The sequence below is a fragment of the Ascaphus truei genome, chromosome 7 (genome assembly GCF_040206685.1).
Source record: "Ascaphus truei isolate aAscTru1 chromosome 7, aAscTru1.hap1, whole genome shotgun sequence".
NCBI classification, from domain to species: Eukaryota; Metazoa; Chordata; class Amphibia; order Anura; family Ascaphidae; genus Ascaphus; species Ascaphus truei.
Window position 1 is genome coordinate 111,823,736 of NC_134489.1, and position 12,742 is coordinate 111,836,477.

Here is a 12,742-nt window from a genome sequence, read left to right on the forward strand (position 1 = left end):
AAGCAACTTTATTCTATAGGTGCGGTGTTTTGGCCACACAACGGGTCTTCATCAGGGCGAAATTCAAAGCGAATACATAAACACCCAAATCCCTGCAATAAACGGCAAGCTACAAACCATCCTACTGCAGCCAATATGGCCACTTTCCTGCAATAGCGCTCCCCTGTAATAGCATGGCATAGCGGTTCTCCGTCTCACCCAGTATCCTCCATCAGTGCCAAGGTAATCCGCGAGAACACCCGGTTCTGTGTGTGGGATCCAGTCATGGCTTCATTCTGTGGGGGCGAGAGAAACAATGGGACGCGGGGAACACGTGCGCAGACTTCACACGCCAAACAGGCGGTATTACAAGGACTGGGTCAGGAATCAGCTGGGCACGTGGAAATGGTTCTGGTGAAGATTCCACGGTAACATGGAGGTGCACCGCTGAGACGGGGGGAGAAGATGAATCCCATGCAGTGGGGGAGGGGCGAGATGAATCCCAGCTGGCTGCATATGGGGGAGGGGGGAGAGAAGATATGAACCCCATGCAGTGGGGGAGGGGCGAGATGAATCCCATGCAGTGGGGGAGGGGCGAGATGAATCCCATGCAGTGGGGGAGGGGCGAGATGAATCCCATTCAGTGGGGGAGGGGCGAGATGAACCCCATGCAGTGGGGGAGGGGCGAGATGAATCCCATGCAGTGGGGGAGGGGCGAGATGAATCCCATTCAGTGGGGGAGGGGCGAAATGAATCCCATTCAGTGGGGGAGGGGCGAGATGAACCCCATGCAGTGGGGGAGGGGCGAGATGAATCCCATTCAGTGGGGGAGGGGCGAAATGAACCCCATGCAGTGGGGGAGGGGCGAGATGAATCCCATGCAGTGGGGGAGGGGCGAGATGAATCCCATGCAGTGGGGGAGGGGCGAGATGAATCCCATTCAGTGGGGGAGGGGCGAGATGAACCCCATGCAGTGGGGGAGGGGCGAGATGAATCCCATTCAGTGGGGGAGGGGCGAAATGAACCCCATGCAGTGGGGGAGGGGCGAGATGAATCCCATTCAGTGGGGGAGGGGCGAAATGAACCCCATGCAGTGGGGGAGGGGCGAGATGAACCCCATGCAGTGGGGGAGGGGCGAGATGAATCCCATTCAGTGGGGGAGGGGCGAAATGAACCCCATGCAGTGGGGGAGGGGCGAAATGAACCCCATGCAGTGGGGGAGGGGCGAGATGAATCCCATGCAGTGGGGGAGGGGCGAGATGAATCCCATGCAGTGGGGGAGGGGCGAGATGAATCCCATTCAGTGGGGGAGGGGCGAAATGAACCCCATGCAGTGGGGGAGGGGCGAGATGAATCCCATGCAGTGGGGGAGGGGCGAGATGAACCCCATGCAGTGGGGGAGGGGCGAGATGAATCCCATGCAGTGGGGGAGGGGCGAGATGAACCCCATGCAGTGGGGGAGGGGCGAGATGAACCCCATGCAGTGGGGGAGGGGCGAGATGAACCCCATGCAGTGGGGGAGGGGCGAGATGAACCCCATGCAGTGGGGGAGGGGCGAGATGAATCCCATGCAGTGGGGGAGGGGCGAGATGAACCCCATGCAGTGGGGGAGGGGCGAGATGAACCCCATGCAGTGGGGGAGGGGCGAGATGAACCCCATGCAGTGGGGGAGGGGCGAGATGAACCCCATGCAGTGGGGGAGGGGCGAGATTAATCCCAGCTGGTTGCATCGGTTTATTTTACGGCGCGATGCGGACTGACCTCCAGTAACCTTTTCTCCCAGTGGTTCAGCTCCGTGCCCAGTCCACCCTGGTTTTCAAGCTCCATCCCATCCAGAATCGGGCAGTTAAAATGCTTCCGCACCTCCTCCTGACCACACAAACACAACACGTGATATCCAACACATACACACACGTGTGATACAGCCGGGAGGTGCTGTAACCAGCAATCTGCAGAAACAAGCCGGGGCAGAGCATGGGGCAGAGCGCGGGGCAGAGCGTCCGGCATACAGCGGGGGCACCAGTAATTCAGGGGTTCAGCATTATGATGGGTTAAAAGAAAGGCAGCACTTACAGTGACTCTGGGTGTGACCAGGAGGAACACGTTGTGCTGAAGCATCTTAGGGCCACGCACGTCCCATAACCTCGATACACTGCGGACAACTCTGTCACTCCACTGGTATAAACCGAGGCTGCAACAGAAAGCGTGCGTTATCGCGGCAATGCCGCAGGCGGGCGCTAGGAGTCAGCCTCCCGCCACCTCCGTATTCACAAACTGGAGCAATACAAACAGGAAGAGCAGTCTGCCCCGGGCCAGAGACACTTACTGCTTTGGTCTTGAACAGGAGTGGTCAATTCCAGTCCAAGGGCCACTAACAGGTCAGGTTTTTAGGATCTCTGCTTCAGCACAGGTGGCCCAATCAGTTGCTCAGTTCATGACTGCACCACCTGTGCTGAAGCAGGGATATCCTTAAAACCTGACCTGTTAGTGGCCCTTGGACTGGAGTTGGCCACTCCTGGTCTGGAGGGATATTGATACCTCTTGTGGCAGTATAATATAATTGTATAGCTATAAGGAAAGCAATGCTTTGTATTACAGTGCATTATGGGAAGCAGGGTAACATATATGACATAAGGTTTTTTTCTTCTCTGAACTTTCGGTCCCCGTATAATAGCGGACACTGAGCTTATGTTCCTGAGGTGGGCCCCTCGCGTTCTTATCTGTTAATTGTCTCGTTGTCGAGTTAGGCAAGAGATAAACCGCTGTTAGCCGTGAAGGGGGAAGATGAGACGCCGGGCACCATAAGTATTTTTGTGTTTAGTCGGCTAAAATATATAGCAAATGTATAACCAATAATGACATCATATAGAATAAGAAATGAGACGCCAAATGAAAGAAATATACGCACATATGAAAGTGTGCGTGCCCGCCCCGTTTTTGGGGTGTACATGGGATTGCTGGGGCCTCTCAGCAGTGACTGTGTGTTAGTCAGACACAATGTTTGATCCGTATTAAGTGCGCTCGTGCATACAGCTGTTTGCAAGAACAGTTCTCAACCAAATTGTTTACCCTAAAAGTGACAAGAGAACTCAATTTTCCCACGGCACTTCTGCAAGAGAAGTCAGAGTCCTAAATAACTCCCCGTTTCCCGACTTTGTGAGACCCCCCGTGCTGCCGCCGGCCATACTAATCACCGGTTACTCCTCGGGACGCCGCAGCAATGTATGGAAAACGGACATTGATGCGTCTTACCTCTCGTTGAACTCGGGGAGGCCGTTGGCGTATCTCTGGGTCATGGGTTTCCCATCGTCATCATAATAGAACGCAAAGAGACCGGCTGAAAACCCCTGGGAAACAAACAGGTCTGTCATAAATACATGTCAAGCAACACAGAGCCCCATAATCCCTGCAACAAGGAGCGGGGTACAAACCCCATAATCCATGCAACAAGGAGCGGGGTACAAACCCCATAATCCCTGCAACAAGGAGCGGGGTACAAACCCCATAATCCCTGCAACAAGGAGCGGGGTACAAACCCCATAATCCCTGCAACAAGGAGCGGGGTACAAACCCCATAATCCCTGCAACAAGGAGCGGGGTACAAACCCCATAATCCCTGCAACAAGGAGCGGGGTACAAACCCCATAATCCCTGCAACAAAGAGCGGGATAAAAACCCCATAATCTCTTCAACAGGGAGCGGAATAAAAAGCCCCATAATCCCTGCAACAAGGAGCGGGGTACAAACCCCATAATCCCTGCAACAAGGAGCAGGATAAAAAACCCATAATCCCTGCAACAAGGAGCGGGGTACAAACCCCATAATCCCTGCAACAAGGAGCAGGATAAAAAACCCATAATCTCTTCAACAAGGAGCGGGATAAAAAGACCATAATCTCTTCCACAAGGAGCAGGATAAAAAACCCATAATCTCTTCAACAAGGAGCAGGATTAAAACCCCATAATCCCTGCAACAAGGAGCGGGGTTAAGGAAATAGCAAGAAGTACATTATTCTGAAAATAACGAGGAGCGATCCCTTAGAAAGGGATCTGGGAGGATTTCCCCCGAATGCGAAGTAATTATATCTCATTAGGAGAAGCTGCCGATACTGATCACCCCGAATTAACGCAAACAGAAAAACGGACACTACAGAAAATGAACGGGTTTCTTCCAGCGGTTTCAAAAAGAACGTGACAGGAATCTGAAGGAGGAATCATTTCCGAAACGCGTTATTCCTGACCGGCTGTGGCAGGCGGTGTCGGCCTGTCGCGGCCCGGCTACTGGACGCAGGAGAACGCCACGTCAGACCAGGCCCAGACCGCTGCTAGGAGCGGGAGTGTTTTATCCATTATGTGAGTCCATGTTACTTTTCTATGTAATAAAGCGTATATTATTTTAACTTGCCGTCTATATTACCCTCGCTGGGACGGCACATGGGACAAGGAACCAGATCTGTGATCGGGGGCTAACACTTTGGGAACTGAAGATCCCTGAAAAGATACCATTTCCCAGGAAGGGGCCACACATGGCCGTGTGAGTATATGTTTATAAACTTATATACCCATCCCCTGATCCCTGAGGGAGGTTCTGCTCACTGCAGGGCTGTTACCGTCTGGAACAGCGTTTTATGTATTGCACATTGTCCGACTGACATTGTGTCATATCTTTATATATCTATTCCATATGTGCGCTCACCACCTCCTCCTCCATTCTACCAACATTTGAGGATCAAGGGATGATCCTCTCCAGGCTGAGCTGCAAAATTCACGAAGGGCCAGTATCACTACTTTCATTTATTTTTATTGTTTTGCTTGTGTAATACGGTGATTGTACTAAATAGTCAGGACAGGGAGTTACCCTCAGAACATGTGAAAGGAGCGCTGTGGTATTCTTCATCTTCAAAAAGAATATGGGCTGTTTATCAGGATTCTCTCGATTTTAATATAACCGCACCGCCAAAACCCGCCGCACCGCCAAAACCCGCCGCACCGCCAAAACCCGCCGCACCGCCAAACCCCGCCGCACCGCCAAAACCCGCCGCACCGCCAAAACCCGCCGCACCGCCAAAACCCGCCGCACCGCCAAAACCCGCCGCACCGCCAAACCCCGCCGCACCGCCAAACCCCGCCGCACCGCCAAACCCCGCCGCACCGCCAAACCCCGCCGCACCGCTAAAACCCCGCCGCACCGCCAAAACCTGCCGCACCGCCAAACCCCGCCGCACCGCCAAAACCTGCCGCACCGCCAAAACCCTGCCGCACCGCCAAAACCCGCCGCACCGCCAAAACCCGCCGTACCGCTAAAACCCGCCAAAACCTGCCGCACCGCCAAAACCAGCCGCACCACTAAAACCCACCACACCGCTAAAACCCGCCGTACCGCTAAAACCCGCCAAAACCCTGCCGCACCGCCAAAACACGCCGCACCGCCAAAACCCGCCGTACCGCTAAAACCCGCCAAAACCTGCCGCACCGCCAAAACCAGCCGCACCGCTAAAACCCACCACACCGCTAAAACCCGCCGTACCGCTAAAACCCGCCAAAACCTGCCGCACCGCCAAAACCCGCCGCACCGCCAAAACCCGCCGCACCGCCAAAACCCGCCGCACCGCCAAACCCCGCCGCACCGCCAAAACCTGCCGCACCGCCAAAACCTGCCGCACCAGCGGCTCTGTGTGTGTTATTTTTTTTACATATTTGGAACCAGCATTATTTCAGCTCCGGGGCCCGGCGGTACCCAAGACAGCCGGATCACAGCACGGGATATGCCCGCTGAGCTTTTCCCCTGGGGTCGCGGTACATCAGGGCCCCCCCTGCCCCCTAGTTTAGAAACACCGAGTTATGTAGTTGTACACTTACGGTGAAAGCGCACTTTCAGAGAAGGGGGATCAATCACTCACCAACGCATGGATAATTTCGTGTTTCACCGTGGATAACATGCCGACAAATTCATGCGGCTGGGTGGATATCATGTTTGGGCACAGGTTAGCGTAACCCGCTATTGGCCTAACAAAGAAAGATGTAGGTGAAGGGCGATTATAATCACACAACGCAGAAAAGTTACCCACATATAACGTTTAGTTTAACCCTTTCCATTGAACCGACGCCTAGAAGAGACATTTTTGGACATGTCAATGTTTCAAGGCCGTTGGTTTTAACGGTTTTATCTCAGCAAGTGTCTGCCTGTGACCTGGGAGAGGTGTCACACACACACAGAATATAATTACCCCGTGACCTTGGAGAGGTGTCACACACACACACACACAGAATATAATTACCCCGTGACCTTGGAGAGGTGTCACACACACACACACACACAGAATATAATTACCCCGTGACCTGGCAGAGGTTACACACACACAGAATATAATTACCCCGTGACCTGGGAGAGGTCACACACACACACACACACACACTAATTACATGTAGGAAATTCTGTGTCTTTCTCCATCTGTTTTTTTAATCAATTTTTTTAGTGTCACAAACCTCAGATGGGAGGCGAGAAGCTCCTGTGACTTACACTATGGGGCCAGTCTCACATTAGGCAGATAAGCAATGTTGTATAGGTAACGGTATACTGTTTGGGAGCTTAATACACAGGTCACACTTCTTGCATGTTTCATTAGAATACTTTATTCTAAAGCACATTGTCTCAGCCTTTATGTCGAGGACGCATGTACCTGTCCATTTCTGCTTCCAGCTGGCAGTAAGCGGCGTACGCCACGATGTTCTCCTGGCTGCATCTCTCTGTGGTCATTGCACTGACATAAAGCACAAAGTCTGCATCGGGAACACCTCCGCTGTCCGGGGCCCCCGAGGGCCCGCAATGCCACTCCCTGTCCCCGCACACCATGCATTGCTACAGGGCAGCGGGGGGACACGGTGCCAGGACAGTAAGAAACGCGTGTTATAATCAGGCGCGTGCGGTAACACAAAGGAATGGTGATCTGGCATTTCTATGTTAGAGAGCAACAAGAAACCTGATTTGGTGATTAGGAAGTGATCAGGAACGGGGCTGTAATAGGGGCTGCTGTAACTTGGGTTGTTGTTTGGGGTTCCAGCACCTTTTCCCTTACTAACAATGCAACAACATATACCGTGGCGCAGTATATGATTCAACTACAATGACATTACCATTTACTGGTACAGCAGGTGAGGAGACTCGCTTCATGGAGCTTACGATCTAAAAGGAATGTGGAAGGGGGCACATCACGTACAGTGCAGCTAGGAAGCGCTCTTTGTAAACAAAGCACAGAATTAGACTTTAGAGATGGTGTGCAGTCTGGAACTAAATGCGATGTACGAGGAGCAGTGAGCCCGGAACCTGCAGGTGATGTATGAGGAGCAGTGAGCCCGGAACCTGCAGGTGATGTATGAGGAGCAGTGAGCCCGGTACCTGCAGGTGATGTACGAGGAGCAGTGAGCCCGGAACATACAGGCGATGTATGAGGAGCAGTGAGCCCGGTACCTGCAGGTGATGTATGAGGAGCAGTGAGCCCGGTACCTGCAGGCGATGTATGAGAAGCAGTGAGCCCGGTACCTGCAGGCGATGTATGAGGAGCAGTGAGCCCGGTACCTGCAGGTGATGTATGAGAAGCAGTGAGCCCGGTACCTGCAGGCGATGTATGAGAAGCAGTGAGCCCGGTACCTGCAGGCGATGTATGAGAAGCAGTGAGCCCGGTACCTGCAGGCGATGTATGAGGAGCAGTGAGCCCGGTACCTGCAGGTGATGTATGAGAAGCAGTGAGCCCGGTACCTGCAGGCGATGTATGAGAAGCAGTGAGCCCGGTACCTGCAGGCGATGTATGAGGAGCAGTGAGCCCGGTACCTGCAGGTGATGTATGAAGAGCAGTGAGCCCGGTACCTGCAGGTGATGTATGAGGAGCAGTGAGCCCGGTACCCGCAGGTGATGTATGAGAAGCAGTGAGCCCGGTACCTGCAGGTGATGTATGAGAAGCAGTGGGCCCGGTACCTGCAGGTGATGTATGAGGAGCAGTGAGCCCGGTACCTGCAGGCGATGTATGAGAAGCAGTGAGCCCGGTACCTGCAGGTGATGTATGAGAAGCAGTGGGCCCGGTACCTGCAGGTGATGTATGAGAAGCAGTGAGCCCGGTACCTGCAGGTGATGTATGAGGAGCAGTGAGCCCGGTACCTGCAGGCGATGTATGAGAAGCAGCGAGCCCGGTACCTGAAGGTGATGTATGAGGAGCAGTGAGCCCGGTACCTGCAGGTGTGCCTCCGGCACGATAATGGGGCCGCATCGGGTGTGCTGTGCGCACGCTCTGTGACAGTATCTGTGGGGGTCGTCCTTCTTTTTCAGGTACTGATTGGTCACACATTGTCTTCAGAAGGAAAAATAAACGTTTCAGTGATGGAGACGCCAGTAGTTTATATCAACAAAAGGCCATTTAAATGACAGAAAACACTGGCTTAAAACTCACCGCTTTTGATTAATTAAAGGGTTGGGAATTGTTGTCTGAGATATCAAGCGCCCTTATTAATCAAAGGACTTCCAGCGATTTGTAAACATAGAATGAATGCAGGAATTGTTCACATTGCATTGTGAGGGAAAGACTATATTCAGCAATTAAAAACGTGTATATTTTTATATCGCTATCCATGTACACAACGCTTCACAAACGCAAACAAATAATGATATAATTAATACATAATGGGAATAAAGGCTTCAAACAAACAGTAGGAAAAGAAGTCCCGGCCCCAAAGCGCTTACAATGTTAGCGACTTACAGCAGAGCTAGCAACAAACTATTAAACTTCGCCTGCGCTCGAGGAGCCTAAAGTTACAAGCACGGCTCATGTTTATGTAGAGATGTTTTCTAGGAGCATTGCGAGGGCATTGTGAATGGAAACGTCTGTGTATACGGAAATATATCTGCACCTACCTGCTTAGCAAAATAGAACCAGTGGGTTTCCGAACTTGAAATGTCTTTTCCAAAAAAGAAATAGCTTGTGGGAAAAGCTTGTTCTGTGGGACGGAGAAACTCATTCACACAGATAGTCCAGTATAGAGAGGGAGGAGGTGAGCGGGGAGGAGGTGAGCAGAGGTGAGCGGGGAGGAGGTGAGCAGAGGTGAGCGGGGAGGAGGTGAGCAGAGGTGAGCGGGGAGGAGGTGAGCAGAGGTGAGCGGGGAGGAGGTGAGCAGAGGTGAGCGGGGAGGAGGTGAGCGGGGAGGTGGTGAGCGGGGAGATGGTGAGCGGGGAAGATGGTGAGCGGGGGGAGGTGAGCAGAGGTGAGCGGGGAGGAGGTGAGCGGGGAGGAGGTGAGCGGGAGGAGGTGAGCGGGGAAGATGGTGAGCGGGGAAGATGGTGAGCGGGGAAGATGGTGAGCGGGGAGGAGGAGAGCAGAGGTGAGCGGGAGGAGGTGAGCGGGGAGGAGGTGAGCGGGGAGGAGGTGAGCGGGGAAGATGGTGAGCGGGGAAGATGGTGAGCGGGGAAGATGGTGAGCGGGGAAGATGGTGAGCGGGGAGGAGCGGGGAGGAGGTGAGCAGAGGTGAGCGGGGAGGAGGTGAGCAGAGGTGAGTGGGGAGGAGGTGAGCAGAGGTGAGCGGGGAGGAGGTGAGCAGAGGTGAGCGGGGAGGAGGTGAGCGGGGAGGAGGTGAGCGGGGAGGAGGTGAGCGGGGAGGAGGTGAGCGGGGAGGAGGTGAGCGGAGGTGATGATCGGGGAGGAGGTGATCGGGGAGGAGGTGAGCGGGGAGGAGGTGAGCGGGGAGGAGGTGATCGGGGAGGAGGTGAGCGGGGAGGAGGAGAGCAGAGGTGAGCGGGAGGTGAGCGGGGGGAAGGAGGTGAGCGGGGAGGAGGTGAGCGGGGAGGAGGTGAGCAGAGGTGAGCGGGGAGGAGGAGAGCAGAGGTGAGCGGGGAGGTGAGCGGGGGGAGGTGAGCGGGGAGGAGGTGAGCAGAGGTGAGCATGGAGGAGAGCGGGGAGGAGAGCAGAGGTGAGCGGGGAGGAGGTGAGCGCAGGTGAGCGGGGAGGAAGTGAGCGGGGAGGAGGTGAGCAGAGGTGTGCGGGGAGGTGAGCAGAGGTGAGCGGGGAGGAGGTGAGCGGGGAGGAGGAGAGCAGAGGTGAGCGGGGAGGTGAGCGGGGGGGAGGAGGTGAGCGGGGAGGAGGTGAGCGGGGAGGAGGTGAGCAGAGGTGAGCGGGGAGGAGGAGAGCAGAGGTGAGCGGGGAGGTGAGTGGGGAGGAGGTGAGCGGGGAGGAGGTGAGCAGAGGTGAGCGGGGAGGAGGAGAGCAGAGGTGAGCGGGGAGGTGAGTGGGGAGGAGGTGAGCGGGGAGGAGGTGAGCAGAGGTGAGCGGGGAGGTGAGCGGGGAGGTGAGAGGGGAGGTGGTGAGAGCAGGTGAGCGGGGAGGTGAGCGGGGGGGAGGTGAGCAGGGGGGAGGTGAGCGGGGGGGAGGTGAGCAGGGGGGAGGTGAGCAGGGGGGAGGTGAGCGCAGGTGAGCAGAGGTGAGCGGGGAGGAGGAGAGCGGAGGTGAGCGGGGAGGAGGAGAGCGGAGGTGAGCGGGGAGGAGGAGAGCGGAGGTGAGCAGGGAGGAGGTGAGCGGGGAGGAGGTGAGCGGGGAGGAGGTGAGCGGAGGTGAGCGGGGAGGAGGTGAGCAGAGGTGAGCGGGGAGGAGGTGAGCAGAGGTGAGCGGGGAGGAGGTGAGCGGGGAGGAGGTGAGCGGGGAGGAGGTGAGCGGGGAGGAGGTGAGCGGGGAGGAGGTGGGCGAGGAGCGGAGAGGAGTTGTTGCAATTGTGGGTTCGAATCCTGCTGCAGTCAGTAATAATGTTTTCATTCATTATGGGAGCTTTTATCATTGTCCATGCTGCGAAACGCCAGGAGACTGATAATGACGTCTCTAGATCTGCACATTGATTTGTTTCCATGATGTAGGCATATCACAGTACAAAGAAGATTACTAGTCGCCTTTTCCTTTTGACCACACAACGCGCACACTCAGTCGCTGTGTGCGACACGGGACGGAAGATTTACTCACCGTGACAAGCTTCCGCTTCGCTGGATGAAGGCTGGGGGAAAAATACACATAAAATACATAAATATATGGTTTGTTAAAACGCAAGTTTTTTTTGAGTCACCAATATGATGCTTTTCCAGTACTTACTCGTCAATACTTTTATCATAAACAATCTGCACTCTCAGCTGCTGCTCAGCGTGTCTTTTCACAATACGGTTCGACTTCAGGTGAACTTTGTACACAACCTGCGAAGAATAATGAAATAATTAAAATTACATCTCTCCCCCCCACAGACACCTCCCCTGTCTCCCCTCTCCTCAAGGATATCTCTCTCTCCTCCCCCTGCACCCCACTCCTCCCAACACCCCTCCCCCCTCTCCTCATGGATATCTCTCCCCCTCAGACACCCCCCCCCCTCTCCTCATGGACTCCTCTCCCTCCCCCCAAGCCCCCTTACCTCCCATCCCAACCCCCCTCCCCACATAGCCCCTCTCCTCATCCCAACCCCCCTCCGACCCACTCTCCTCATGGACACCTCCCCCCCACCCGACTTCCTCTAATGGACCCCTGTCCCTCCCCTCTGACCCCCTCTCTTCCCCCCTCCCATCCCTCCATCACTGGCCGCTCTCATCTCCTTGTTCCCCCCTCTCTCTCACTGGCCCCTCTCCCCCCCCTCGCTCTCACTGGTCGCCCCCCCCCCTTTCACTGGCCGCTCTCCCCCCTCTCTCTCTCCCACCCCTCTCTCTCTCACTGGCCACTCTCTCTCCCCCTTCTCTCTCTCTCTCTCTGGCCGCTCTCCCCCCCCCTCTCACTGGCCGCTCTCCCCCCCCCCCCCTTCGCTCTCACTGGCCGCTCTCCCCCCCCCTTCGCTCTCACTGGCCGCTCCCCCCCCTTCGCTCTCACTGGCCGCTCCCCCCCCCCTTCGCTCTCACTGGCCGCTCTCCCCCCCCCCCCTCTCTCTCACTGGCCGCTCTCCCCCCCCCCTCTCTCTCACTGGCCGCTCTCCCCTCTCTCTCACTGGCCGCCCTCCCCTCTCTCTCTCACTGGCCTTTCTGCCCCCTCTCTCCCCCCCCCCCATTCTCTCACTGGCCCCTCTCCCCCCTTCCCCTTCTCTCACTGGCCGCTATTCCACCCCCCTCTCTCTCACTGGCCGCTCTTCCTGCCCTCTCTCTCACTGGCCTTTCTGCTCTCTCTCTCTCTCTCCCCACCCCCCCATTCTCTCACTGGCCGCTCTCCCCCCCTCTCTCTCACTGGCCGCTATTCCACCCCCCTCTCTCACTGGCCGCTATTCCACCCCCCTCTCTCACTGGCCGCTCTCCCCCCAACTCCTCTCTCACTGGCCGCTCTCCCCCCCCCTCTCACTGGCCGCTCTCCCCCCCCCTCTCACTGGCCGCTCTCCCCCCCCCCTCTCACTGGCCGCTCTCCCCCCCCCCCTTCGCTCTCACTGGCCGCTCTCACTGGCCGCTCTCCCCCCCCCTTCGCTCTCACTGGCCGCTCCCCCCCCCTTCGCTCTCACTGGCCGCTCCCCCCCCCTTCGCTCTCACTGGCCGCTCCCCCCCCCCTTCGCTCTCACTGGCCGCTATTTCCCCCCCATCTCTCTCTCACTGGCCGCTCTCCCCCCCCCCCTCTCTCTCACTGGCCGCTCCCTCTCTCTCTCTCTGGCCGCTCTCCCCCCCCCTCTCTCTCTCTCTCTCTGGCCGCTCTCCCCCCCTCTCACTCTCTGGCCACTATTCGCCCCCTCTCTCACTGGCCCCTCTCTCTCCCCTCTCACTGGCCCCTCTTCCACCCCCCCCCCCC

General features: G+C 56.3%; 1 protein-coding gene across 2 annotated transcripts in view; it reads right to left on the minus strand.

The window, feature by feature from the left end:
* The window catches only part of LMLN (leishmanolysin like peptidase), a 28,590-nt gene that overhangs the window by 14,851 nt on the left and 997 nt on the right, over positions 1-12,742 (minus strand). Inside the window, exons 2-11 of one of the 2 annotated variants that reach the window (XM_075609919.1) lie at positions 11,093-11,190; positions 10,967-10,997; positions 8,881-8,963; positions 8,203-8,320; positions 6,659-6,837; positions 5,879-5,984; positions 3,232-3,326; positions 2,053-2,170; positions 1,741-1,848; positions 199-275 (exon numbers count right to left, since the gene is read on the minus strand). In XM_075609919.1, the coding sequence (XP_075466034.1) occupies positions 199-275; positions 1,741-1,848; positions 2,053-2,170; positions 3,232-3,326; positions 5,879-5,984; positions 6,659-6,837; positions 8,203-8,320; positions 8,881-8,963; positions 10,967-10,997; positions 11,093-11,190 (1,013 nt within the window). The remainder of the gene's footprint in view (positions 1-198; positions 276-1,740; positions 1,849-2,052; positions 2,171-3,231; positions 3,327-5,878; positions 5,985-6,658; positions 6,838-8,202; positions 8,321-8,880; positions 8,964-10,966; positions 10,998-11,092; positions 11,191-12,742) is intronic. The other variant, XM_075609920.1, reaches the window with a different exon arrangement.